Raw genomic sequence first — 27,914 nt, forward strand, 5'->3', positions numbered from 1 at the left:
CCTCTTTTCTGAAGAAATTAGCCTTTCAATTTGCCTTTATTTTGACAAAGAAAATAGAATTATTTTTTATCAGACTGGATTGATACTCCTTTTAAAATTATTTGAGCTTGTATCTTAATACTTTGGTTAGAAACTGTACTCATGAATCATGGTACTAGAACTTGTATGTAATATGTTGATCTCTCTTTATTTTTAAGTTGGTCTGTCTGAATTATTTCCTTTTGCTCTCAAATTATATTTTTATCTATATGGATATGCACATACATTTGTATTTTTAAAACAATATTATTACAGAGTAATGTCTTTAATATTGCTAATGCAATTTGCTTCTAGTACTATAGCTAATGATATTGTGCTTCTGTGGCCCAACAGATCTTGTAATCATAATGGGCAAATTTATCCTGTTCTGCCATTCATTTCCTTGCTGACAAGGTCCAAAACCAGTTTCAGCTTTCTCAGCTTATACTTTTGTCTTTTTGGTTCCATCATGAAGCCTGGTGATTTATAAGCATTCTTATCATGCGCTTACCTTCTGTAAATACCTGCTAGTGTAAATTCATCCTTCTTGATTAGATATTCCCTGGAGAGACAAAATAACATTACCTGGTAATTAAAAATACAAGGATTGAAATTAACAAAGCCATGTTAACAAAAAAATCACTGCATCACTATAATGATGAATTTCTATTAATGTCCTCTGTTCCTCACTTAGATTTGCTAGATCCTTAAAATCTGTGATATAGCTACACTTTTGTGTATAAACGACAATGTTTTTTTAAAGTAATCTAATAATGACAAAATATATTGCCAAGTTAAAGAAAATAGAATTGTATTTTTTTAATGTATCAAACCCCATGTGCCATCCTATTTCATCCAAAATCTGAAACTGAGGTATGATTAACAAGAAGAGAAAGAAATCTAACAAAGAATATTATGTAGCTGCAATTCTGAGTGAAATCTTCAATATACTGTGGAATTCAGGCAATCATTAGCCCCTAGATTCTCCCAAACAGTTTGAAAGATTATCTGCTTTTGCGCACAGCCCACTCTGAATAGCTATAAAACTAATATCTAAAAATCAAAAAGGGAAGGATAATATTTATACGTATTCCTTTTTATTCTAATTCTGTGATAATTTTTTTTGCCTTTTGCTTTCTACCTTTTCTGAATTTAGAAACAGCAGAACATGGACATATTGTATGTTAAATTCCTCATAAAGATGAGACAGCACTCATCTCATGTAACTTCAGACAACGTAAAAATCAGACAACTAGATTGAACTAATCATTTAAGCTACTTCAGTAGCTTACCGGGGAAAATGGTCTGATTGAATCCATCCTAAATGGAATAAATTGCCAGCTGGTGGTGCCTATGACTTAGTAGTGATGGTAGCAAGAACCTAAGTGCCTAATTTAACTTTGAAATTGTCAAATGTCTCTGAAGTGGATCCCTTTAAAGAATTAGTCTATCAATTTTTTGCACAATGTTCCTGTTTATATTAATTTCCATCTGCGATGGACTCTTTGTTTATAAGCAATTGTTATAGTTAGTAGCTGATCACCTCACTATGCTGAGTCTGTTAGCTCCAGAGATGTGCACACTGGGCAGAAACAACCTTTGAAAGATCATCAGAGAGCCTACTAGATAGCAAAGCAAGTTATACAGAGTATTGCAGGTTATTCTGCAATCAGTAAGGCAACGTTACTGTGCATATATACTTGATTTCTGAATCTTGACTTAATTTGACTCTGACTTCTTGAGTCTTGACTTAGAGGGTTTTTTTCCTTTTCCCCCATTCTGTGTTATCTATGCTTTGAAAAAACAGCTCCAGGGTACTTTCGATTGAGCTCTTACTGTCATATTAATGAATTACATTGTTAAGAGTAACTGTATATTCTTAGCTCTCATTTATTTTCCAACATGACAACTAAATTTTTCAACAATTTCTTGACTAAAAGCAATACAGGACTGTTTTAATATTAACACTACTAGTTATTAAACATTTCTTTGTCTCAAACCAGTTTTTGCACAAAAAATGTCAAAATACAAACCACTTGTTCTAATTGATACCTTCTATTGCTTCGAAAAGCTGTGCCAAACCCCCAAATATTTGATGGTATAAGAAGTTACAAAAGTAGTTTTTGTTTCTTTGGACAAGCTGACTTGTGTGAAACAGAGTGACTGGGTTTTTTGTGTGGAGTGTCCTTATCAAGGAAGTACTTGCAGACAGGTCTTACAGAAGGAAAAATAAGGGGATGTGCAGCCTTACCTCAGCACATCAGCAGTACTCTGATGTTTTCTTTTCTCCCTGAAGACTTTTTCACTAATTTCAGAGAAATTGTTACTTAGCATACATGATGCAAAAGCTATTTCACAGTCTTGATTTTTATGATCTGTTATGCAGAAGTGGGTTTCTTCTTGAATTTTAAAACTATAAATATTACCATGCTAACCTGGGGCCACCAAAACATTCATCTGAGAATCTAAACACTGATTGTAAGTCTCACATTCTAGGCTCTTTCACATTATTTCTTGTCCTCCATCTTCATCCTCCTTGTCCAGCTAGATAGTTGGATTTTAAATTAGTGCACTTTCCCCCTTACTCATCGACATATTTCTAGTGATGATTATCCTTTCCTCCATTGTTTTTTTCCCTTTAGATCACTCAAAAAATCAAAGTTAATACAATTCTGAAAGTGATGTTAACACTTCAAAGCATAGTGTCAAAAGTGGAAGATTTAGGAGGATGGGGTTCGAGTGATTATTTTATGTGCTAAAAGTCTCTGATTCAGTGTTCTGGTATCCCAGTCATGGACAAAAGTCTTCAAGTCTAATAATATTTGGTGTTAGGAAGGCAAAGACAATAACTTACTTGGATTCTCAGTCTGGAGACTAATAAGATCCATTTGATGAAGTGTGATCATGAATACTGGGAGGGATCAGTGCCTTGTTTTTCTTAATGAGTTATACTTCTGGCAGAGGCAAATGTTGTCTGAATGGCACTCACCTTTCAGAGCCAACCTAGTGGAGGGATGTACCTCCATCTGAATACTGAGTGTTAAGTGTATAAGAACATTCAGGTTGATGGTCTTTTACATGCAGAGAACTCTGAGACTGGTTATATATGCTGGTACATTTTTAACGTGATTAGTCAGAGATTCGAATTATCTTTCTACCTCAGTTCTTGTCAGCCTTTGTATATTGCCACAAGGAAAGGAGGCCTTCCTTTGTCTTTTAGAATTAAAGAAATGATTACTTTTAAGCAGTACAGATATTTTTTCCCCCCAGAGACAGCCCTATCTGAAATTGCTTATGTTTCCTTGCTACAGCATTTTTATAGGTAGCCACTGAGCTATTATTTGAATTTCTGCCTTTGAAATATACAAGCAGACTTGAAAATCTGAAGTAAGAATTGCGATGAAAGGGAAAGGTTCCTTTTTAACCAAGGTGCATTTTTCTCCAGTGCCATGGTTACCCAAGATTAAATACACCTTATATGCTACAGCCTATATAGAACTCAAGTTCCATAGCCTGTATGGATGGCTTCCTCTGTTCCCCTTATTAAAATACTCATTGCATTCTGGAGAGCTTTTAATCAAAAGAGATGATACCTCCAAAATACGTTTCTTCTTATGAAAATTCTTTGTCTGTCTCAGAAGCAATTTCTGCATCTCCTAACTGTAAGGGGACTGTTCCATGAGTGGTGGTCCCTTCTGAATCTGAGTAATCAGGAGTATCATCACCATATAGTATTTCCCAAGCTTCCTTAGGATGCTTTACTTATTTCATATGCGTTAGCATGATGACTGGAGCTTTTAATTGTTTGGTTTACATATTTTGTGAATTCATGCTGGTTTCAGAAACTGAGGTTTATATTTGGAGTTTGATTTTTTTCATTTCATTTCAGTGTGAATAAACCAAAAAAGAAATACCATGTTGCTGTGGATTGTTTCCACTTTTCATCTTCTTGCAACATTCAAATATATTTAAATTTGCTTTTAATGTTTATAGCTTAGTTAGAAGTGTGCTGTATTTCTTAAAAACCAGATTTACAAGTAACAAAGTGATGAAACTTCGGCTTTCTATTCTAGTTTACCACTGGAGGGAAGGTAAAACTGTTTCATAGCTCACAGATGTGGAGTCAGAGTGTAGAGGAGATACAATGCTTTGTAGAGGGAACAACTGTGAGAACGGAGGGAGATGAGGCAGTGGGGAATGGGAAGTGGAGCAGCAGTGAGGAAAGTTTGTCTGGGAAAAGTGGAGAATGTGAGCAGGTCTTGTGACGGCTGGGAGTTGTGTAGTCAGCCGTTAGGCATTCAGCCCTGTGGTTGCTTCCATTCCAGGTACTTGTCTGAGATAGGAACCTGCAGTTCAGTCACTTCTGGCAGCCCTGTGGTTTCTGTGCCCTAGCTCCTTGACTCCAGCCACCTATCTCAAAGATGCTTCATCCACTACGCTCCCTATGGCCACCCTGCTCACAGTGGGTCCTTGGCAGCATGCCTTCCCCTGCTTAAGAGTTGACAAAACAATTCTGAAAACACGGGTGACAGCACAAGAATGTCGAAAGTATTTTTGGAGCAGAAATAGAAATTAGGAAGGGGACACTTGATAACCACTGCTTTAGTGTTTGGTTAAGATCTGCTTTCCAATGGTGTCTAATACCTTAAGCTGTGTAGCCCCAGTGATTGCTTTTCTCCTCCCAGATGGGAAGACATAGCAGCTGAAATAAGCTTTGGGTCTGCCCATAAAAGTACCACTCAATGTCACGTTGTACAAATTGGTAGGACTCGTCTTTTCTGGTTTAAGTTACTCCTTTCACACTTTTAATACCTCCCTTTCTCTCACATAGTCTCGCACACAGTTCAGAGTCTGTGATGCTAGTGGTCATGCAGGGAGAAAACCATGATAGTCTTTGATGGCCCACTCTGGTTTTTCGGATTCTGTAAGCTTACACTGGGGTCAGATCACTGATTTATAGTCTAGTCCTCAGTGGTTACTAAGTGGTACAGCTAAGTTAAGCAGAAGCCATCAGAAAAATTTAAGTTGATACTCTTAATCTCTAAGTTTTTATTGCTAATAGAGTGAACACACAGCAGAGGGGGAAATAAAGATTTTAAAGCAAATTATATCTTTTGCCATTGCTTCTTTTTTGGGTATCAGTTCATATTGGCTGTGTTTCTCCTTTTCATAAATATATGTAATACATGTTTAAATTACTAACTGCTGTGCATTTGATTTGAAACCTTTTTTTATACAGCCATGATTTCATCGGAGAATTCACAACAAGTTACAGAGAGTTGTCAAGAGGGCAATCTCAGTTCAACGTATATGAGGTAAGTATTGCGAGTTTTTGCTCACTTTCAGGAAATAAAAGGAGAACACTTCTAATGTTTTCTTGGCAAACTGGTCAAATCTGCACAGTGCTTGTGAAAATAAAACTTTGAAATTATTTCACATTTCTCCTTTTAGAAAGAAGAACAGAGAATCTAAAAGTGTTGCTTCATAAAAAGATATAAAGTGGGTATGTGTGCATGTGCATGCACACTGGGCTGTGATAGGGCAAGAAGAGCACTTCAAGCAGCTGGGTTGGTATGACATAACTTGGAGTAAATAGTGGGTTACCCCCGTTTGTGTAGGAACAATTTGTCATTTATTTCTCCTTTTGCCAGCTGTTACATGCATTGTATACTATTTTCTCCTCTCCAAAGAATTATCTGGTGATGCCTATATTCAGATGCAGAGTCACATGCCTTTGATTTAAGTGCAGGCTTCAGCATCTTTAGAGTTTTGATGCAGGGTTTACAAGTGACAAAGAATTTATCTTACTTATTGGTAGGGTTTTTCATGTGGTCAGTTACTACCTTTGCTTAAAAATTTGCATCTCATTTCTGGTTTAGGATTCATACATCTGTCAGCTACTGGGATTGACAGGCAGCTGTCAATTCAATTACAGAGTTTTATATTGTTAGATGACATCTAACTGTGGTAAGACCTTATTGAGGATCCACATTCCCTCGTAGTCTTTTTTTTTTCTCTTCTCTGTTTTCCTCAGGGTCTTGTGGACAAAATTGTGCAGACTTGTTTGTTTGAGCTCTAATAAGTCCCTAGTTTAAGACTTCTTTCTTAATCTGAGATTATTGGGATTTTCAAAACAGGAAACTTTTCTTTTCCAGGAAAAAAACTTTACTGAATCTTCAAAATATGCTGCAATTTATTCTCAGAAGCAATAAATGAGTTTGTGCAAACAAAAATTGAGATGTAATTTTGGGCATTTTTTTTTTCTTTTTTTGGAAAGGTCCCTTTAAAAATTGTCCCAGATTTGGGCACAAAAATTGACTGCATAAAAAAAAAGAGTCTGAGCATTAAGAGTCCTTCATTAAAACTTCATTTTTAAGTTAATATCCCAGAAGAATCTCAGTCTGGAATAATAAATGTATCGTGAAATTTCAAAATGTGTTCAATACGGAGAGGGAATATGAGGAAAAGATTTAAAACGTATTTTGTCACTGAGAAGAAGTGTCAACTTAGAGACTTTTCCTAGGGAAATACATTACGTTCTGGAGTGTTAAACTTCAGTTTATGTTTTCATAGATCCAAGAAATGTCTTATTCGGTTTTGAGTCCCCATTATTTTTATGCAGGACTTAGATCATTTCAGCTTTATCTTCAGTAGGTAACAGTCTGTAGTACCGTGACCTCACATACTGCAAATGTGCTCCCCAGCTAGAAGCAGTACAGGTGAGTTAGGGTCATGGAGCATCTGAGCTAGTAAGTTCTGCCTGGATTGTCTTAAGTCTCATGTTCTGGTGCTGATACAACATGGTTATCCTCCTTTCAGGACCAGAGTCTACCTGCATTATGCTGTGTGCGCACACTGGCTCGTCTAGGTCTGTGTCAAGTGTCTGCACTGTATTGCATTGTGTACTTGGAGTTGTCTTCCAGAATTCCTGTAAAAGGAATTGGTTTCTTTCCCATAGTAAAGCAATGTGGAGTGTTTCAAGTTCCGCCTCTTTTGTTTTTGGGGTTTTTGTCGTGTGTGAGTGTGAGCATGCATGCTTGTGAGTGATAGGCAACTAAGTGTAGTTGCCTGATTGCCCTGTGTTCTTTTTACCATTCCTTTTTCACCCAGCAGTAGCCTAGTGCTTAGGTACACAACAGTACCTAGGCATCTATCTGATTCACCATTCTGATGATAAGCATTCTTGATGCATTGGCTCAAAATCCCACAGCTGTCTTGTGATGCAGATGTGGTGGTGGTGTTTGGGAAGAGGTGGTCGTCTTTAGAGCAGTGTAACCATAAAGAGATACTTACTCCCTGCAAGGGCTCAAAAGCAGCAATTTTCACATGGAAATAATGCATGTGTTCCGGACACCTGTGTGAAAATGTATGCTAAAGCATTTTGATATACGTATGCATATGTCCAGCCATTTGTGTTAAAGCTTTTTAGCACCTTCCATCTCACACATGCTCATAGGCAAAGTGTATGGATTCCACCAGATATTTTCAGTTTCTCTAAGGTGAAGTACTGAGTCTGTAGGTTTTGCTCTGTAGGTCTTTCATAGCCTCACTTACTGAGACTTGCAAAGAGCCTTTGCTTTATTTGGACTTCACTATTTTGCTGTCTTTCTCGGTCAGTTCTTCTGTCATTTTTGCTGCCTTCCATTTCTGGTTATGAGCATTCATACAACACGAGAAAACTACTGTTTACGCAAGGTACGGTCTGTGCTGTATTTGTTGTCCTAAGTTGTTCATATACTGGGAATAGAGGAACCTTAGAAGAGTCTGAGTATGAAGTTCATATTCAGTACTTCAGATCACAGAGTCATGAACCCAAAGAACTGTGTGTTACAGGTAGACATTTTTGGTGTGCATTTTTTTTTTTTAATGATTTCCAGGCAGTATATCTGTCTGATAACTCTTTGACAGATCCTTTATGAAAATAAACTGATTATAAAATATGAGATCTTTTGTCCCTTTCAGAGTTTATAAATAGTATTAAAGATAGGAATGGTCCAGTTTTGATTTTAGTTGTGTTTTCTTTCACTTTGAATAGGCTATAGGCTCCTCTCTAATGCACTTACAAGGTGTTTGTATCAGTTGAGCAATGAACATAACTCAGGAGAATACAGCATCTGCCAAAGTGCCTAAGGGAAATATAGGAAAGGTGACAGTGCATTCTGCTAGAAATTGCCTCCATTTTGCCTTGCTTCTTGGAGCCTTGCTCTTTTGGGTTAGACCTTGACTCTTATCCTCATGCGATAGATTGCTGTCATCACACGACAGTACAAATGCCCATTCCTGGGTCTGATTACCAGCAAGATTATTCTAGTTAAAAGCAGCCCTCTCTTGGAAAATGCCATCATATACAGAGCCCTCCCACACTCTAGAAGTTCTGGTAGCGTAAAGTGGCTTCTTTTAACTGCATCAGCAGTTTCAACCCTTGTCTTATATAATGCAGACCAAGTACAGGAACTGAAAAAAAAAAATAAAGAACTTAGCATTTCTTTTCCCTTGTTGCTTTGAAAGTCCCTGAAAGTATTTCTTCTTTCCGGTATTCTAGAGGTCCTTCCCAGCTTCTACCTGGGGCATTGTGTGTGATATTTTTCTTGGTATTTCTTAGCAACTCTATCTGTGATCAACATTGTTGCCAAAAGCCAAGATTTTGATCTTATCCCTCCCTCCCCACCTTCCCCAGGGGAAAGTAATATCTAAGTCTCCCCATCATCAAAAATGGTCATTTGTACTATCTGAAAAAACAGGAATTGTTTTTTCCACCAAATCTCCCTTTAACATAGTCTTGTTAGTATGAACATCTCTTCTTCCAAATTAGCAACTAATTTGCCTTCAAGTTATATTGCAGGTAATCCAGGCATTTCTGCTATGTGATGCCACCTGGTGAGGTGTGGATTCATATGGGCTGTAGTTCCTTTTGGGATGGTTCCATGACTAGCTGTCTGGAGGCTGCAGTTCTGTTCCCTTTGTCCATTCTGGTAGGGGAGCCTATTCCTGAATGTAGACTCACAAAAGTGTTGGGATTGGTGGAACTCCTGACCAGCTTGTCTGCAAGATCTTCATTGATGCAATCTTAATCCCATGGGCTGGAACTTCTTTCAGTTCTGCTTCTCCCAAGGGTGATTCAGGTGTAAGACAAATCCAGCTAATTAGTCTTGGTTATCTTGGTAGACAGTTTAATTTCAAGACCTCTTATCTCCCTCAGAATACATACTTAAGGCCTTCTTCCAGGTTTTAGGTATGCTTTTTGAAGGATTTAGGTTAGCTTCCACATTTGCACCATGAGTTCCAGCATCATGCAGTTTCCGTGCCTGGTGTCTCTCAGAACTGAAATGTGTTTTTTCTTCCTCATGCAAGGATATTCTTGCTAATAATGAGAAGACAAGCCTATGTGGCTATAGCCTTGGTTTTGTTCTTTTGTATTGGGTGCAGATCTTTGTCATTCGTTAAGCTATCCTTTAAGTCGTCTTGGACTACTGCCATTAAACTTCCAGTATCTTATAAAATTTCATATTCCTAATATAGGTGATCACAAATATGATGATTTAAGCAAGCATGAATGCAAGGTACGGAAAAAGGCTGCTCCAATTATATGCTGCACTTTTATTTTGAAGATGAACAAAAATGCTACTGTGCAAAGCAGGACAAAGATAACTGAAAGCCATAATTTTTTTTCTTATTTCGATACAAGATCAACCCCAGAGTTACTGTGATTTACAGCGGTTTCCTATGGATAATGTCACAGCAGAGATTACTGTGTGCAGTGAAAATGTCCTCTCCTGTCGTATCACTGACATGACTCCTACCCTACCAGGAATATTCTGTCATAACATCTTAAGTAATTTTGCAGTTTCTTAAATATAGTATCAATACCTTACTCCCAGCAATAGCATACATTTCCTGAGCATCTCATGTTTGCCTCCCCACATTACAATCCTCTGTACTTTGGTAGTGCTTCTACATAATCAGTCTATGCAATATCAGCATAAAAGAGACTGGACAAATTCTTTTGTAATTGTTTTGTATTTAAAAAGTGACCCAAGGCAGATAGAGAAATTTGTATTTGTGTGGGTGTTCCATATTTTCAGATTGCTAAAACAAGCTCTTTTCAGTTGACCTCTTTTAGTAGGTAAGAGTTCATGCATCTTCCTAGATTACTGCAGGGGTGTGAGACTTTCAGAGGCTAAAAAGTAGTGTTTTATTTATAAAGTGATCTGAAATTTGAGACAAAACCACATGAATGTTACAATAATCATAGTACCTGGAATTACAGGAGAGAGATAAGCCATCATTAATTCATCTTTGAGCCCAAGTAGATGCCTTGTTTTCCCATGATATTTCACTCCAAGCTGTAGTGCATTTCCTAGCAATTCCTAAGAAGCCAATTGTCAAGTTAGCTGAAACAGAAAGTGCAGATGCATCTCCATTTTGGCATTTAATGACTGCTGGCAAAAAATATGCTGCTAACTCAGGCCTGACCATTAGATTCTGGAGCGCTGTGAATGAAGGGCCACAGGGCAGGCAGGCAGTCTGTTACCGTCACCTTCCTCTTCTGGGCAATTGTCAGCAGGAGCCACTTTCTGGCTAAGATTCTGGTTCAACAAGAATTACTGCATTGTTTGTAAACCACCGTTACACAGATTTAATCCATTTCTCACCAGTCAAGACACTGTTAATAGGAGGGACAGGGGTTATTGGGGTCTTTTTTGAAGTGTTGAAAGGTTTATGTGTGTGTAAGGCAGTACAAGCTTTGAGGAACACTTACCAGATGGCTGTGTGGCATACTGGGGGGAAAGAGTCACTCTCGTGTAGCCTGTTTGGAAAGACCTCAAATGGTAGTTCTGTCTTTATGCCTTACATTGCACAGAATTTCTGTGACCTTTAAATGTAAATTCATTTTGGTTGAATGGAGAGAATTTTTGGAAGACATGTATTACTATGTTTCCAATTTTCAGGCAAAATTGTTTAAATATTTTATAGCAGTTTAGTGACTAAGATTTCAGCTGGGAATGTTTTCGTTCCTTGTCATTCACAGAACATCTGTTAGTACTTTACAGTAAAACTTGGCAGTAAGCCGCAAGGATTTAAGTTTCCTAGTTACGTAGGAGATAGTTGATCGACCAAATAAACAAAATAATGTTTTGCTTCCAATTCCATGTGCAATTTTGAAAAGAGCAGGAGTATGTTTTAATGTGTATGCAATGAAACTGACTGAGACTTGCCTTTGAATGGGTAGGTATTCAGAAGGGAATCAATTTTTATTGATGACGACAGTGAGAAATTGTATAGGTTCCAGACATTCGAGAAAACTGTTAAAGGCTTTGTGGTCCAGTTCTATGAAGATTCTTGTGTATGGGGAGTGCGTTGAGCCCCCACAACTCCTGTACATCAGTCAGGTGGTGACATGTGCCATTTTCATGAAATTACTGACCAGTTTCTATTCTGGCACAGTGTGATCTGTCCCCCCATTTGCTCTTCCTGTCAGCCTGTCATTGCACCAAACACAGAAACTAGGAGTAGAACAGCTCTCATTTTTCTCAGATAATACTGAGGAGAAGATGGAAACATTAACTGGAATGTGAAGAGGTGTATTGTGAGATGAATAAGCGGTGACACAGTACACTGAAACACTGGAATCAGGAATGCAGAAAAATGCAGAATCTTGTAAAAAATCAAAGACGTGTTTCACTGAGCACTCAGATTTAATGAACACTTTCCCTTCTGTTGCCCCAGTCCCCTATTTGTCAAATGTGACTAACAACACTGTCTTACCTAGCAGGTGCCATGAAGATAAATTCATCTGTCTTCAAGGATGTATATAACCCGGCACTGAGGGGCCTAAGTAAACAGTATGCTGAATAAATTTCGAGTTCATTGACAATAGACTACTTTCTGCAAAGTATCTTAACACTTATCTTTATGTTGAATCATAAATCATGCAGCTTTAATATTTGTGTCTGTGTTTCTAGGTAATAAATCCAAAGAAAAAAGGAAAAAAGAAAAAGTATGTTAATTCTGGAACAGTAAGTAAATATATTTTATGTTACTGGATGCTTTTCTATTGAAATGGAGTATAGTTGACTTGTAATTTAACAGGATTAGAATAGAACCTTCTGTGAAGGCCACAACAATAAAATATTTACTGTTATACCGCATTTATTTTCAGATTTTTTTAATTTGAAGAGTTTGATAGAAGCTGTGTCCAAGTGTGCTGATAAGTTGCCAATGATTTCCAAAATGAGTTATACCAACATTTCAGTAAAATTCTTGAAATTATTGGACTACACACTGTTATTTTTAATGTGAAACAGATCTGCACTTTTAAAAGTAAATTTTCTTCTTAAATTTAATTGCTGAGCTAGCGTCAGTAAAAGCCAGTATGCTTATCATGGCTAAACCAAAAAGAGTCAACATTTTTAATTACCAACAGGTTTTTTTTTAATTTTTGTTGAAAGACCTGTTAGTATTGTTTGGGATGAGAGTTTAATGTCCTTTTGTTCATATTCCATGTTCGGTTTTACAAACCTTTTGCTAGCAATGGGAATAATTCCCTTCAGCACTTTCTCAGCTCCGTGTTCTGGCATCCGTGATGTTCAAGACATCTTTTACAAAGAAATTAAGATAAACGTTGAAGAACTGTGTATTGGAAAACATAATCAGATATTTTGTTCGAAAACACATCCAGCATGTGGGGTTTTTTCCACGTGAACGGTTCCACTGCAGTCAGTAGGAGTACTTTCACTCTGAACTGTTGTCTTGAAGGAATGTTTTGTCATTCTCACATTGTTGTATAAGTCTGTTCACCAGTAGGAAAATAAACACTTATTTTATACCTCTGCTTTAAATTGTAAAATATAAGCAGAAGCTGCTTGTCCATGAAAATTTACCATATAAGACTGATTCATTAGATAATTTATTTTTTGCTAACATATTCCTTTTACTACAATTCAGCGTGTTACAATAAAGTTCTATTATGCTATATTAGTAAGTAATAAACTTATCAGAAGTGATTATTTTAAATCAATACTAAAAGTAACTGTACTCAAAATTGTAGATATGAAAACTGGCTTAGGGTACAGAAGATTAAAAAATGGATTTACATATTCAATTTCCCTATTGATTTTGGTTTAAAATATTTCAAGACCTTCACATATACCTGTCTGCATTTGAAAGAATGTGTTTTACTCTTGTTTGGACAGACAAAATCAACTATGTCTTTTTATCTGTTGCTTCAATTTACATGCAAATTTCCAATAAACAGTTGTTAGCAACTTTCCTTCTTTGCCAGTGTTCTTTACTGTTGGTTTTGTAATGTAATTTCTTTTATTTATCAAATCCTCTTTGTCCGCGTTTACCCTTACTTCTGTTAGTCCTTCAGGCTTTCCTTATGCTTCTCCAAATGGTCACTTTCCGATGTGTTTGCCTGCAGTTTTGGGTTTTTTTCTTCCTGTCATTCACCCAGGATACTCCTTATCCCACAGATTTCTAGATTTTCAAGCCAGGTACCAAGAACATCATTCTCACTAAGAGGAAGTTGGCTTCTGGAGAACTTTAAGTAAAGTGGGTATAGATCATTGACTGCTAGCTCACTGCTGCTTTTAAGAACTATGTACATGCAGTAGCCTTCTTAATTCATTATTGCGGAAAGGGTCATTTTTAATTCAGACAGGCAAACTACATACTAAGCAGAAATGTTTCAGAATACATGGTTAGTTTTGAACAAAGCAAAGTAGTGAAACTTAAAATACACTGTATAAAACTTGGAACATGGATAGTCAATGCCTGTATGAAAGTAAACATTTGGCTGCTTTGGAAGGATGTTGTGTGTTTCTGTTTTTTACCTTTTTAAATCAGGTTCAGTGAAAACATTTGCTTAAACTAATTAGGAACGAGATGACCAGCCGTAATAACAGATTAACCATTAAAAGGACTGTGTGCAGTGGGAAAATGCACATATTTCAGTCTTATATGCAAGACTACTGGTAGTCTGGTAGAACTTTGTTACGGTCTTCTGTTCTCAACTAGAAGGGTAATTTGATGGGTTTAGACTTCGTAAGTCACTAAGATTCACAGAGAACTTGTGACAAAGGAAGTAGGATAGAGGACAGAATTACTACCTATAGTCTCATTCTGAGTCCAAGTTTACAACATAGGAATATTTTCAGGTTTTATATTTTGCTGCAGTTAAAGGCAAATCAAATTTTGTGACAAACTTCCATCCTCTTTTTATTCCTTGTATTATTATCAGTGAATTTGCTTTAAACAGTTACTTGAACAGTTTTCACCGACTACCTGGTGCACTTATGTTGTAAGAAAGTTTTGTGTCACTTTGTAAATAAAACAAAAATAGTTTGGATTTAATTCTTTGCTTCATAAATGTTATGTAATATGTGATGATCTTAAATGCAGGATCTTTTCCATTTGAGTTTATACCTCTATGACTCATGTTCTGGGGATGCCAGTCACACCCTCAGACCACTGTCTGTGTTTTTGACTTTATCATTTCTGAATGAGCAAAGCTGGGACTGAAGAAAACTTTTTTCTTTGCATCTTTATTCATTCCACTTTAAAATTTTAAATATATTTCATATATATATATATATGTATCATTTACTAGTTTTTTGCATTCTTGGCTTGCATCAATACTCAATACCACTTTTAATGTGAGGTGAGAAATGATATAAATAATTGTAATTGAGTTCTTTTAATGGTGTTGAAGTACTCATAGGATAGATGCATTATAATCTAGCCTGTAATATTCATGTGTAGATGTAGTGCACAGTGATCGGAAGACATACATCTGGTAGACTGCCCTGGAATACAGTCTTCCATCCTTTAGCTTAAAAAAAAGGCAATTGTAGTAGACTTCTAAATTTATCTCTTCCCTTTCAAGAACGGCCTATTGAAATAGTTTCTTTTTTTTTTTTTTTTTTTTTTTTCCTCTAATACTGTAGGAAATCACATCTTAATGATACAACTCCAAAAACATTTTGCTTATGTCTCTACTGGTTCAACTGGGAAATGACAATTCATGTCTGACTCTCTTTTATTTGCTTTCAGGTAACGTTGCTTTCCTTCCTAATTGAAACAGAAGTTTCATTCCTTGACTATATTAAAGGCGGGTATGTGATTGGCAACAAACCTTTCCTGTTTTCACAGTCTCATTGTAATTCACTAATAATTTGTGTATGTACTTTGCATATGATGATTCTAAGTAGTATCTGTAAAGAGCTGTATTGTTTCCTCATTTTAGAGGCTGTACTTTCCTGCATAAAACCTGCAGATAGTTATTGACATAAGTTAGGTTATGGAACTTCACTTATAATGTTGGAATTGGTGTTGGTTCTAAAAAAACTGAGATTGAATAATGACCTCTGACCAGCCAGTGAAAATTGGATTAGCCGAAAGGGAATTATTGATATACTATTAAATTAGTAAATGCTGTTTTATTTTTTCTGATTATACTAACTTTTGATTTATTTAGAGCCTTTCCTTTGCAAGGGCATTTTTGCAATACTAATTATGTAAAATGTGTAACGTGTTCTCTTTCTTATTTATCGCCATTTTCCCAAAAGGGAAGTAGAGACAGAAGCATCAAATGGCTTACCCTAGAACATGCCTGGAAATGGGATCAAATCTCAGAAATTCCTGGTTCTTAACCTCCCTGCTAGAACACAATTCTTCTCCAAGATAAATGGAAATAATTTGTTATACATTCCTAGGCACTTAATATGGATTTTTGAGGTATACAGTCTGAATATACATTCCACGCTTATTTTAGAACATTGATTACATGTGAAGAAAGAAATTACTTTTTTTTATGCCAGTCTTCAACCAGGCTTCAGCTGAAATAAAAAAGAAGACTGTGTTGTGTTTTGACAGTAGCAATATAGGGCTTTGCCTTTGTTTCCAACGGTGGTAATCCTGCAGATGAGAATATGCTCAAGGTTTATTCCTAACACATTTATCACTGAAGTTCACTGAGTTAAAGTGATGCCCCCAATCGTAATTGTTAGCTACAGGAGAACTGTCAGTAAGCTATCCCGACTGCTATTGCATTCGGGGTTTTGAAAAAACACAACCTGAGGTTGCACTCCATACTGAAAGGATAACTTGCAAAGGGAATGGATCGTCATTAAGATGTACTCCAAACTGTTGAGCCTAACCGCCGGGCTGCTGCACAGTATAATTTTTTTCTCTCTCAAGGACTAATAGCCTCTTTGATGTTTCAGTTCTCCCAAACAGTTAAATTCTAAAGGTAGAAAATCCAAACTCACTGCTGTTCAATCTCCATCCAAAAAAAAGGGATATTTTCATTTAAGGGTGAATTCAGTCTGTTGTATATCTCAAAACACTGTGTCTTTTGGCTCATTAAGATTAAACCCAACAAGAATATTTTATGCATAGTACTTAAAAATGGGAATGCTTAATTAAGGTTTTTAACATGGAGGTAGAAATAATTCTGTTTAAAATTCTTATTCAATATCTTTGGAGGAATTTGTGATTTGACTTGTCCGTTTGCTTGCTCTTTGGTGGCCAAGCAGATTTTCTCATTTGGATAGGACACAGAACCTCTGTATCATTTCAGATTTGATTGTTTCATATTATTACAGTGTTGTATGGTTATAGGTGACCTTTAGAGGGAGCGGTATAGGCCCACCATCAAGGCATGTAATTAGTGGGACAGATTCGTGGAGGGGATGGGCTGTGTCAGGGAGCAGCTCTCCCTCCCCAGGACGGCTGGGGACCTGGGAGTGGAGCTGGGAAGCACAGCTGGCAGGGCAGGATCTCGCCACCCAGGGCCCAGTTGTACAGTACGTGGGCAAGGCAAGCGGAGCAGACCCAGAGGTTTGTGGCCAGGTTCAATTACGAGTCCAGATCGTAGGGAAGTTTGTAGTGATGAGGCAGACCGAGGTCAGGCTGGGCAGGCAAACCACAGATCCAGGTCAGGATCAGGTCCAGCAGTTTCCAGGCAGGCCTGTGGTGGACAAGGCAGAGTGGTCAAGCCAGGAATTCAGTCCTTGGTTCAGGATCTGGATTAATGGTATCCACGGCCAGGCATGGGCTTGGCTGAGCTGGAGACCTATACTCCTCTGGCGTATGACGTATGGCCCCTTCTCAGGCAGGGGCTGAAGGCTGAGCTGAAATGGGGCTCCCAAGCCAATGGGGGGCATGTGGTGGAGGGCCAAGCTGAGTTTGTTTAGGGACATTAAAGGGCTTTTTAGTACACTCAGGACTGTGACACTTTGTTCCAGGATGCTTCTGGACTGCAAACTATTAAGCTCTTCTAGAATTAATATCCTTACCTGTCCAGTTCAGTTGACTGGAAGCATTGCTACTGGAATACTTCTTGTCTCCGTTTGCACTCTTTAGATCCTACAGTTTCTCCTGAAAGACAATTTCATTCAGTTGTTGACTGCATTAGAATCTGTTACATATTAGCAAAGTAGAACTTCTTCATATAGATCAGGCCTGTTGTCGAGGTACTACTACTGCATCTTCAACACCTGAAGATTATATCAACTCTTTATATGATAATGAATTCTATCAGCACATTTGCTTGACAAGCTGTTCCTGAGGCACCTAGATTGCCATGGTTAGGAAACCAGTTATTTCTGTGTTTCTAAGTCCATTTCCAATTATCACTATGGCTTGTGCCTGCTTTGAGTCACTGTATCAGGTAGACAGCTGCTTGAGGTAACAGAAGAGTACTCGAAGCACTAAGGTTCTGGATGTGACTTCCGTATGAACAGTCATGGTCGATCTGTTGTGGAACCCTTCTGATTTGTGCAAGTGTTCTGTTTCTAGCAAAGAATCCTAGAGTTTGAGCGAAACAAGTTACTTTTATTAGGGCTGTTGTTACCTTTCTCAGGAACATTCCTGTTGTCAACTTTAACAAAGAAAATGGCCATCCATCCATGTTTACCAAAAGTTTGTAGTGAATGAAGTGTATGTATACACAAATGCATGAAGAAACAGTTTTACCTGTAGTGTAGCTGTTTGTTCTTTGACGTGTGTTGTTCATATATGCCATAACCATCTTATTCCCCATTCCTTCAAAATTCATGTCCGCAAGAAATGTGTATAAGAAACCAAGGCATTAAGTTTTATATCTAAATTTGGAAAGAAAAGAACACAATGGGTGCATATGTAATCTTTTCAGGGTCGTTTTTCACCTTTCTTGCTGAGATGTTACAAGTTAATGAACCTAATTATCTACATTCTATAGACAAACAACAGAAATTTTGAATATATAGAATACTTTGGTGTTCTTAGTGATATTTTGTTTACATCTCTGTAACTGCAATTCAAGGAAGACTTGTGATATTAATAATTACCACTTAAGCTTTTTTCCTCCCTTGTATATAAAAAGAGTATAGTTCAGTAGAACACTCTGTGCTTGAACGCATGTAATACTTAAAGTTTAATTATTTTATATAGAATCTTGTTTAGTGATTCATACAGTTATTTCTATGTATATGCCAGTAAAAACTGTAGAAGTACTTGTATACAGGTTACCTTTCTGCAGCTGTGCCGTTTTGCACACATGACCAGGAAGGTGAGACTCAGAGCCATTTTCTTGGCTTCTCTCTTTCTTAGTTCATCTCGTTTAATACTACTGCATATCAATTGCAATCCAGCTGACAGATTTTGAAGGAAAGGAAAAAGAAGGTTTTGTCATTAACCATTCTGTTTTGCCATCAAGTATGTCCTCCAAAATTGTTTGTTTAGTTCCCTGTTTTTCTTCAGTTTAGGAAGGCAAGGAGAAGAAAACACTGATTCTGCAATAGGCACAATATTGGCTCCTCCATAAAGGGATGCTTATGAAATACTTCACGTTCAGAACTTCCTTTGTAATTGATTTGAGGTGGCTAGAACTAATCCTGATTTAATGGAAGTCTTGACAGCTTTAACTGCGACAAATCAGGATTGCAGTATTGATTTCATTTATGTTTTGAGTCTGCATCTCTTTAATTGGGATATTCCATTATAAGGATCATCAATATGATTCTTGTTTTTCTGAAGAGCTTTGAAGAATGAAATAGAAATTTATCTGTAAATTCTAATTTCATTTTACTACATACCACTGGATTTTATAGCAGTATGGCAGGAAAGAGGTGGATGTCTCTTTTGCATCCGAATATTAAATCAACTAGTGCCATCTTAGTAGCTGGCTTTTCCTTACATCTTGATACTTAATCACATATTTTGCCACACTGACCTTCCCACATTTAAAATGGGTACATTATGCTAAAAATTGATGTGTATTTCAAAATCAGATTTTTCCTGCCACTTATCAATTAATAATATATTCCTATCAAAACACCTCCAAATACATGAACAAAGCTCAGGAATGTAAGGGATATGGCCTTGAAGAGGAATGCAGTTGAATTTATCCTGGAAATACAGGAATTACAGGAATGACTGTCAAGCAGTTAGTTTATAGTCTGCTCTGGTTTTGTCTGAAAGAGAGACAAGGAACCAAAAAGCTGCACTGGAGTTTCTACCCTGTTTGACTGATTAGCGTAGGGAGTGAGCTAGCAGGTTACTCTAGGCACTTGTAAATAAATGAAATTCAGGAGCTGAATCCTTTTGGACCTCAAAAATATTAAGCCATCTCTTCTGTCCCAGGTTAGTGGAACATAAGAGGAAATATTTTCCTCCCGCCATATAAAAAGCCTTACCTTCATGCAGGTTTTTGGAAATGCACGTTGTTTGGATTCTAAGGGCTTTGGACATACATTTTTAACTGCACTGCGTTGAATCATTGATGGTCAAAATGGAAATCTAGAACTCCTTTCATGACAGCTATTTTCATCCAACCAGTACACCATAACATGTAATGGCATGTCTGTTTGATGTTTGGAGGAGACCTGGTGTGAGGTACAGTTATGAAGCAACAGCTGTCATAACTATATATTTTGGAGGCTTTACCATATATTTCTTGTATCCTTGGAGAGTAGTAAGGAGTAATTAGACTATATAAAAGGAAGACCTAGTTGAGCCTTTATCAGAAAAATCTTCTTTATCTTGATACATCATTTGGCCAAGCAAGCATATGCAAAGGGGAAATTATGAAGGAACTGTCACTGGGGACTTAAAATGCCGTGGAAGGGATACAGCTTCTTGGTAGTCTTAGTTACTCCATTAGCTCCATTGCAGAGTTCTGCACAGTAATTGGTCCTCAAATGTTGAATAATAGCTCCCCCCTGCTAACAGAGCAGCTGGTTGTCACTCTGAAGTCACAGGAGGAAACTCATGTTTCCTTCCAATGTACTGTTTAAAAAAACCCTGTTCATTACAAATGTTTTCAAGCCTAGTTAAAACCTATGTCCAGGCTTAATTTATTCCCTTATGTATACCAGTGCTGATAGAGCTCTTATTATAAAAGACAATAGATTTCGCCTTGCTCTCCCAAAGAAACAAACAAAATGAATGCTCTGTGGTTGTGAGGTGAAGATTACTGTTCCTTTTAAGACACTTTCTTCATTTCTCATGGTAGTATAGGATAAAATCACCTGTCCAGGTGTCAGATAGATCATGTCTTTCTATACCAACTAAATTCTGGCAGCGTAGTTGTGAGCTATCCAGCTCTAAATCCATAAGGCACATTGTTGTGCTTGGGTATTCTGCCTGAGTTCTCCCTTGGGAAAAGATGTTCAGCAGCTCAGCCTGCCTAGCCAGGTGTCAATGCTTTAGTGGCTTTTGTGCAAAGCCTCGTGACTTTGCAACAACACTGATGTAGCGGGTGTCATGAGCTCTTTGGAAAACTATATAGCTGGAAAAGCAGGGACACAGCCTTAGCCAAAGAATTTCCTTATCAGTTTTGTTATCTTGATGTGTTTTAAAATCAGGCACCTAAAATTGTCTCGAAGCCTTCTATTTTACATGCTTTTTTAGATTTTGAGCATCCTTATTCTGAATTAATAATTTTTATAATATATATTTTATTTTATATTTATAAACTTATATATAATACATAAATATATATAAATATATATAAAATATTAAATTCATTATTAAGTTACTGTTATTATCAACAGATAAACCTTCATAGCAATAACCTTTTTTTAAATGACTATCGATTACTGTATTTTGTGTACGGTAATGGATAGTCATTAAAAAAAAGGTTGTTGCTATGAAGGTTAATCTGTTGATAATAGCAGTAACTTAATAACGTGTACTTGATACAGCCTAAGAATTAGTCTGTTAAAAAGAAATAAACATGTCATAGAGATAAAAACAGGAAAGTAGACTTTCAGATATATTCATCACATTTAATTTGTTTCTAGACTAACATGAGTTACCATGAAAACACTTCTTAAAATGTCATCCAGATTAATTTCCCAGTCATCTCATTTGGTTTCTAAAACAGTTGTATCTAATGTTTTCACGACACACAGCTTTTAAATTAGCCTTCCTGGATCAATTTTTTAGTTACTGCTTATTAATTTTTTCATTAATAAAAGTTTAAAAACGTAGAGAAATTAATAGCTTTTCTTAATAATCTTTCACACAAAATACAGGTTTACAATATTACAGCTGCTTTTGAAAATACTTTCTCCAGTGGTACTAATTTGAGGTTTAATTGTTTGTTTGAAAGACGCAGCTTTGTGTTCAAAAAAGGTTTATGTACATTTTAAAAATTTTGACTACCTTAATTTTGTACCTTTTTGCAATTTATTATTCCTTTCCTCAGAGGACACTGGTGTCTTCTTTAACATAGGCTTCTATGTCTCTTTTCCATGAGATCATATTAGGAGAGATGTTTTTAATATAGGGTCATAGAATCATTTAGGTTGGAAAAGACCTTTAAGATCATTGAGTCCAGCCACTAACCCAGGACTGCCAAGTCCACCACTAAACCCTGTCCCTAGGTGTCACGTCTGCATACCTGTTACATACCTCCAGAGACGGTGACTCAACCACGTCCCCGGGCAGCCTGTTCCAGTGCTTGACCACCCTTTCAGGGAAGAAATTTTTCCTAATATACAATCTGGAGCTCGCCTGGTGCAACTTAAGGCAGTTTCGTCTCATCCTATCACTTGTTACCTGGGAGAAGAGACTGACACCCACCTCGCTACAGCCTCCTGTCAGGGAGTTGGAGAGAGTGATAAGGTCTCACCGGAGCATCATTTTCTCCATACCTATGTTGTATGATTTATACGAAACAAAACGGTCATTGAAAATGTAGGGCAATAGAGTGCAGGTTTACCCTAACAGAGTTTGTTCTAGCTCTCCTTGTTCTCTGTAAGACATGAGTGACTTTCCCATAATACAAAGCAACCGTTGCATTAAAAGTGGGATCCAGTTTCCTGAATTATATAGGCATTTAATGCCATTTTAGACTCCCAGAAATTTCATGGTGTGCTAAGTACCCTGGAGGCTCTAAAATAGCCTTAGGAACCTATATTCAGGAAACTGAAATGTAATCTATGTACAGTCATCTATAAATCATTGAAATCAAGTAATTGGTTTAAGTTCTTGCATGTTTTTCTGTAGCAGTATCATTGCGATGCACATACAGGTGGAAACAAATTTTGGAGATGTAGACATCTGCTTTGTTTTATAGTTGTTAAATTGGCAGATACTGTCATGTGCATACTGTTCTGCTTGGACAATAGTCATAGTCCAGCTTGTAGGGGATTGTAAATGGGGGAGGGAGGGTTTTTTTTTAGTTTACCAGGTGGGTTTCTGTTATCTAGAGCAGTATGCATTTAATACAGATACACCGCTTTGAGGAATACTCCAGAAACTGATGCTGTCAGTCATTACCTGTAGTAACATGAAAATTGACTTTGTTCTTTTTGCCATTAGATGTGGGTTTAATATTTTTCTCTTACTTTTGTTAGCCATTTTTCGTTTTAGTCTTCTTTTAACAGTGCTTTCTCTTGCTTCTGTCCTGAATTCAGAATCCATGAAACTCTTATTTCTTCTTACCAATTGGATCAGAATAGCTGATAGAGGAAATGAGTTTACAAATAAGTTTTGCTGTTCTTATGCAGAAGAAAAGCCTTTTGAGGGTTTTTTTTCCTCAGTTGCACATTCTTCAGCAAGCTGAAGGATTTCTGTATTTGATGTGTCTGACATGTAATGCTTGGAGGAGTCGTCTTTACTCTCCAAAAATTGCACCACACCAAAGCCCTTAAAATCTAAGTACAAGGAGATTATAGCCCAAAAGCAGTTTTGCTTAGCAGTGCCAGTAAGAACTCTATGCATAACGCTAGAAATGGTATTGTATTAGACTTTGGTTGTTGTTTTTCCTAATCTTTCTTACCTGAGGAAGAAAACTAGTTGACATGCACTTCTTAGGATCTTTATTCTTACAACTACCTGACAGTGCAGAAGGTCATTGTGATTAAGAAGCTACAGGGCCTGACATTTGGGTACAGATCAAACAAAATCTGACTTGTCATGCCATTAAAATTTTTTTTGTGAAACTGCATAAAGCAGAATGCAGAATTATTGGCAGAAAACTTCTGTCGTAAAGCTTCTCTCTCTGAACTTTCGAGAGATTGCAGCAGCTTTCACTGGTTTGTTTTTTTTGTTGAAGTCCACATTGAGGCAACAGCGTTTTTAATTGTATTCCCGGTTGACCATGTTCCAAGGACTCTTCCTGATACTGTGGGCATTGGTGGGCTTTTACTGCTTTTTGGAGACAGCCCATCTGTAACCTAGCTTAGCGTGTGTTAGCCTTGATCAGTATGATAAAATGATTCCATGTGAATTGTTTTCATACCCAGCTTTTTATGAAGTCAATAGCATTTTCTCTGGGCATGTCAAGTTATTTGAGCAGTAAAAACACTACTGCAAGGCCAGATGTCAGATTGTTGATGTTTAATCTAAATGTGCATGAGTTAAATCTGTTGAGTAACTTTCAAAGAGATTTGATCATTGTTAATTTGGTCCTTAAATTCATAGATGCAAACAGAGAGGCAGAAATTTGAAGGAAGATGTAAATAACTCATTCTGAGTAAAAAGTCAATTTTCAAACTCATACAACCTTTTCCTGATAGAATCTTACTAGCTAAGAGATTATCTCCAGAAAGACAGTTTTTTGTCCTGAAGGAAGTTGCAGAACAGAACTGCATTTAATTGGATTGTCACTCTGTAAAAGTCTAATGGGTTTTTGTGACAATAAGTCTATGCTAACAGCTAATCCATTCACAATAATGGTTTTCTTTAGCTACTGCTCCAAATACAGATATTTATATTCCTGCTTCCAGATTTTACTTTTGTCTTCCAAGAATTTCCTTGATATGCTCGCTCAAAGTATCGACTGTGTTCACATGAAAGAAATCCATTGCCAAAAGCTGATATTTTGTCCAAATATTTTATCCAATGGAAGACACAGTTTTATTGTTAACAAAAGGAGCAGATTAATAGAAGCCTACTTCACTAGTCAAAGTCTTCCATGACTAGGGCTAAAATACGTCCGATGAAAAATCAGGTTTGCTGTTCAGAATGAATTAATAATGTTTATTGATGTTAACCTTATTAATTATTTAGGATTTTTCATAAACAGTAAAAAAAAAGGAAAGGTGAAGTAACTTTGCAATGTGGTGTTAAAATAGCTCTGTTGTGTAGCTCTTGGCTGGCACTTCATAAAAGAGTATTTTCAGTGTTCATTTCCTGTATTAGCAATTCAGTGTCCTACAGTTTGTCCACAAACAATGTTATCATCTCTGGTTTATTTTTCCACATAACAGTAAAACTTATAAGATTTGTATTTGCTTTTTCTACAGAACCCAAATCAATTTCACAGTAGCTATTGATTTCACAGCCTCAAATGGTAAGAATAACAATAAACATCTTGTGAATTTATGTGCTATGTTCAGTTTTAAGTGTACATATGTATGTGTATGTATCTATATCAGTATTCTGCTTAACTTCATTGTATTATTGAGTATCTGTATTGCCTGGCACCACCTGGAATTAGGATTCCATTTTGCTGGGCAGCAGACTAGAGGCCAGTTCCTGTCAAGAAAACCAGAGCAAACAGAACAGATAAAAATGTGAAAAGCTACATATAGAATTGAATAGGTAGGAGCAGTTTGCAGATACTTGTGTATTTTCTGATTATTTTGTTTGTTTGTTTCTGTATTATTGCTGGGAGAAAACTGGCTGACTTAGAAGACCCCACTGAGAGGGGCAAAAGAAAGAAGTTTCAGGTGGAATGAGGCTAAAGTGGGGTATGGCAGAGATAAGTTTTGATTCTCCTCCAAAGCTGCTTTGAGAATGCCATAATGCTTTTCTAAATTTAATCTTAAAAGTGCGTATCATATTATAAAATGACACAAATTTACAAGTCTAATCACAATTTCTTGCTGCCCTTTCAATGCTGAAAAAGTTTACAGCTACTACTGTTAACCTATTAAAAATGTATTCAGAATATGCATTTTTACCTGATACAACCATAGTTATATACATAGGAAACAAGTTCATTTTCTTATCATGATCTTTTGATTTCTGCTTTATGAGATTTTTAGCATTTTTAAGAGACAAGATTTTGAACTGATACAGTTTTAATCTGGTCCTTGCTTCAACAGGTAACCCTTCACAGCCTACTTCACTGCACTATATGAATCCTTACCAGCTAAATGCTTATGGCATGGCACTGAAAGCAGTAGGTGAAATAATTCAGGACTATGATAGTGATAAAATGTTCCCAGCTCTAGGTTTTGGAGCTAGACTGCCTCCAGATGGAAGAGTATCACATGAATTTGCACTAGTAAGTAAATACATGTTTATATATTGTTTGAATTTTTTTACTACAACAAAATTTTGGCAATTAAAGTTGTAGTCTTAAGCAATTTCTGGACAAATGAAGAACAGAGAATGTGCTAATTCTTCTGTCTAAAAGGCTGTTTCAAAATTTTTCGTCATAGTGAAGTTACTGAAAGAAATCCAGAGTCAAGAAGTCCCTGTAGACCAAAAATAGCAATAAAGCAAAGTAATCATTTTTAACCTCAGATGCAGCCGCACAAGAAACAGATGCTTGAAAGACTTCAGATTGAAACTAATCTATCTTAAGAAGCAAGTGAATCATGATTCAAGATAACCTTTCATTGTTATTGTTCTCTCTCATTTTCTGGGATCTCTTTATCTTTTACAGGCTGCTAGTTTAGAGATAATATAGATGACGAAGTGGGCTATAAGCCAAGGTGACAAGAAAAAATCTGAGACTGGTCCATATGCCAGTTAAATTACAAACCTAAAATCTAAAAGCATTTGCCAGAAGGGTTATTATGTTGTAACTGATGCTTGTGATTAGTGTGGATGTTTATCTATTTGCTTATTTTGAGGGTTTTGTTCTGCTCTGACTAGGATAAACTTGTCAGAATTACAGCAAGTGTAGGTATGTCAGGAGAGTTTTAAATAGGTAACAGCAAAGACATTGCAGAAGACTGGTGATTGTAGATGTGTATTTATTCTGTCAGCCTGTGCTAGAAAACAGTGCCACATGTCTTATCTCAAGGAAAGGTTTTCCACATGGATAGTAATTTAAAACAGGTGTGATTGCACATATTCATTTAAATCACAGACTTTTTTTGGACTTGGATGTAGCAAGTTCAAATATATTGATACATATAATCTTAAGACTGTTAAAACAGCAGGCTTATTCCTGGCTATTTTCAGTTTTAAAAGTTGTTTCTAAAATTGATTCAGTTAATTCATGAGGCATTGTGGTGCTTTTAAAGAGGAAAAACCAGTCTTTTTTCCCATCCTTTATATATAAACATGTATAGGTGTCTGCCATTTAATACTAAGCAATGTTTTTAGCACTCTCTTTTTAACATTCTAGATCAATTTCATGAAAAATCCCCTTTCATTTTCTACATTCTCGGGGAGGTATACTCTACCTCAGAATGAGATACTGGCACATCAAACCAATGAGTTGTTGGCACATGAAGGAGAGTAAGGTGATTTGGAAGGTTTTGAAGCCTTACGTGGATCATTTGTCTGGCCTGACATTGATCTGGGATTTAGTTTATGTTTGTATTGTCACCTGTAAATGGGTATCTTCATTGTAGAGTCATTATGGAGATAGGTAGATAAATGCCTATCCAAAGAATTTACAGTCCCAGCCTTTCAGTGGGTTCCCAAAGAGTATGTTCCTTTCTTCATCTCTTAATACCAGTTTGAAAATCAGTTTTCCAGTAGAGAAACATTGTACCAAAACAATGAAGAGTTTGCAATTTAACTTACACTCACATGGTGTATGAACATCAGGATCTGGCTACCATTTCTTTTTTTCACATTTTTAAAATAAGAAATTATTGAGCTGGAAGTGTGCTCCTAAACATGATTCCAGTTTTACACCTGCCCTGTAATTCATACCTTAAATCTACAGAGGGAATTGTCTGTTACTGATGCATGTAAGAAAGACTGTTTCATTCCCTTTAGGACAGCATTCATGTCTAGTAACCAGTTCCAGTGGTTCAGACTGCATATAACGTGAGGCTGCTAGAACCTCCTTCTTGAGGCAGTTAACACTCACAGCTAGCTGTGGGACTTACATTGGGCATTTGTAGTAAACTCTCTGAATAGATCCTAGAATGCTTAGGTCCTTGCCATTTAAAAATGTACACTGGGTAGCGTTTACTAACCTACACATTGATTTTGCTTCATAATTACTTTTAGTGATTAATCATTTCTTGTTTTCATTAGAATGGAAACCCTCAAAATCCATACTGCCATGGAATTGATGGTGTAATGGAGGCCTATTACAGGAGTCTAAAATCTGTACAGCTTTATGGGCCAACAAACTTTGCCCCTGTAATCAATCATGTAGCCAGGTAAGCGTCACTACAGGTACTCTGCAGAAACTTATTGTCAGTACAGCTATCACATATAAAAAGCTAACAGTTACATGATGCTAAACGTTGGAAAAGGTATTT

The 27,914-nt window shown here is 36.8% G+C and overlaps 1 protein-coding gene across 5 annotated transcripts in view; it reads left to right on the plus strand.

Annotated features, from left to right (window-relative positions):
- CPNE8 (copine 8) overlaps window positions 1–27,914 on the plus strand; it is a 107,943-nt gene that overhangs the window by 61,982 nt on the left and 18,047 nt on the right. For 4 of the 5 annotated variants that reach the window (XM_037387598.1, XM_037387601.1, XM_037387600.1 and 1 more), the window contains 6 exons: window positions 5,258–5,333; window positions 11,982–12,035; window positions 15,073–15,134; window positions 24,759–24,805; window positions 25,563–25,744; window positions 27,685–27,812. In XM_037387598.1, coding sequence (XP_037243495.1) covers window positions 5,258–5,333; window positions 11,982–12,035; window positions 15,073–15,134; window positions 24,759–24,805; window positions 25,563–25,744; window positions 27,685–27,812 — 549 coding nt within the window. The remainder of the gene's footprint in view (window positions 1–5,257; window positions 5,334–11,981; window positions 12,036–15,072; window positions 15,135–24,758; window positions 24,806–25,562; window positions 25,745–27,684; window positions 27,813–27,914) is intronic. The other variant, XM_037387599.1, reaches the window with a different exon arrangement.

This window comes from Falco rusticolus, chromosome 5 (genome assembly GCF_015220075.1).
Source record: "Falco rusticolus isolate bFalRus1 chromosome 5, bFalRus1.pri, whole genome shotgun sequence".
Classification (NCBI taxonomy): Eukaryota; Metazoa; Chordata; class Aves; order Falconiformes; family Falconidae; genus Falco; species Falco rusticolus.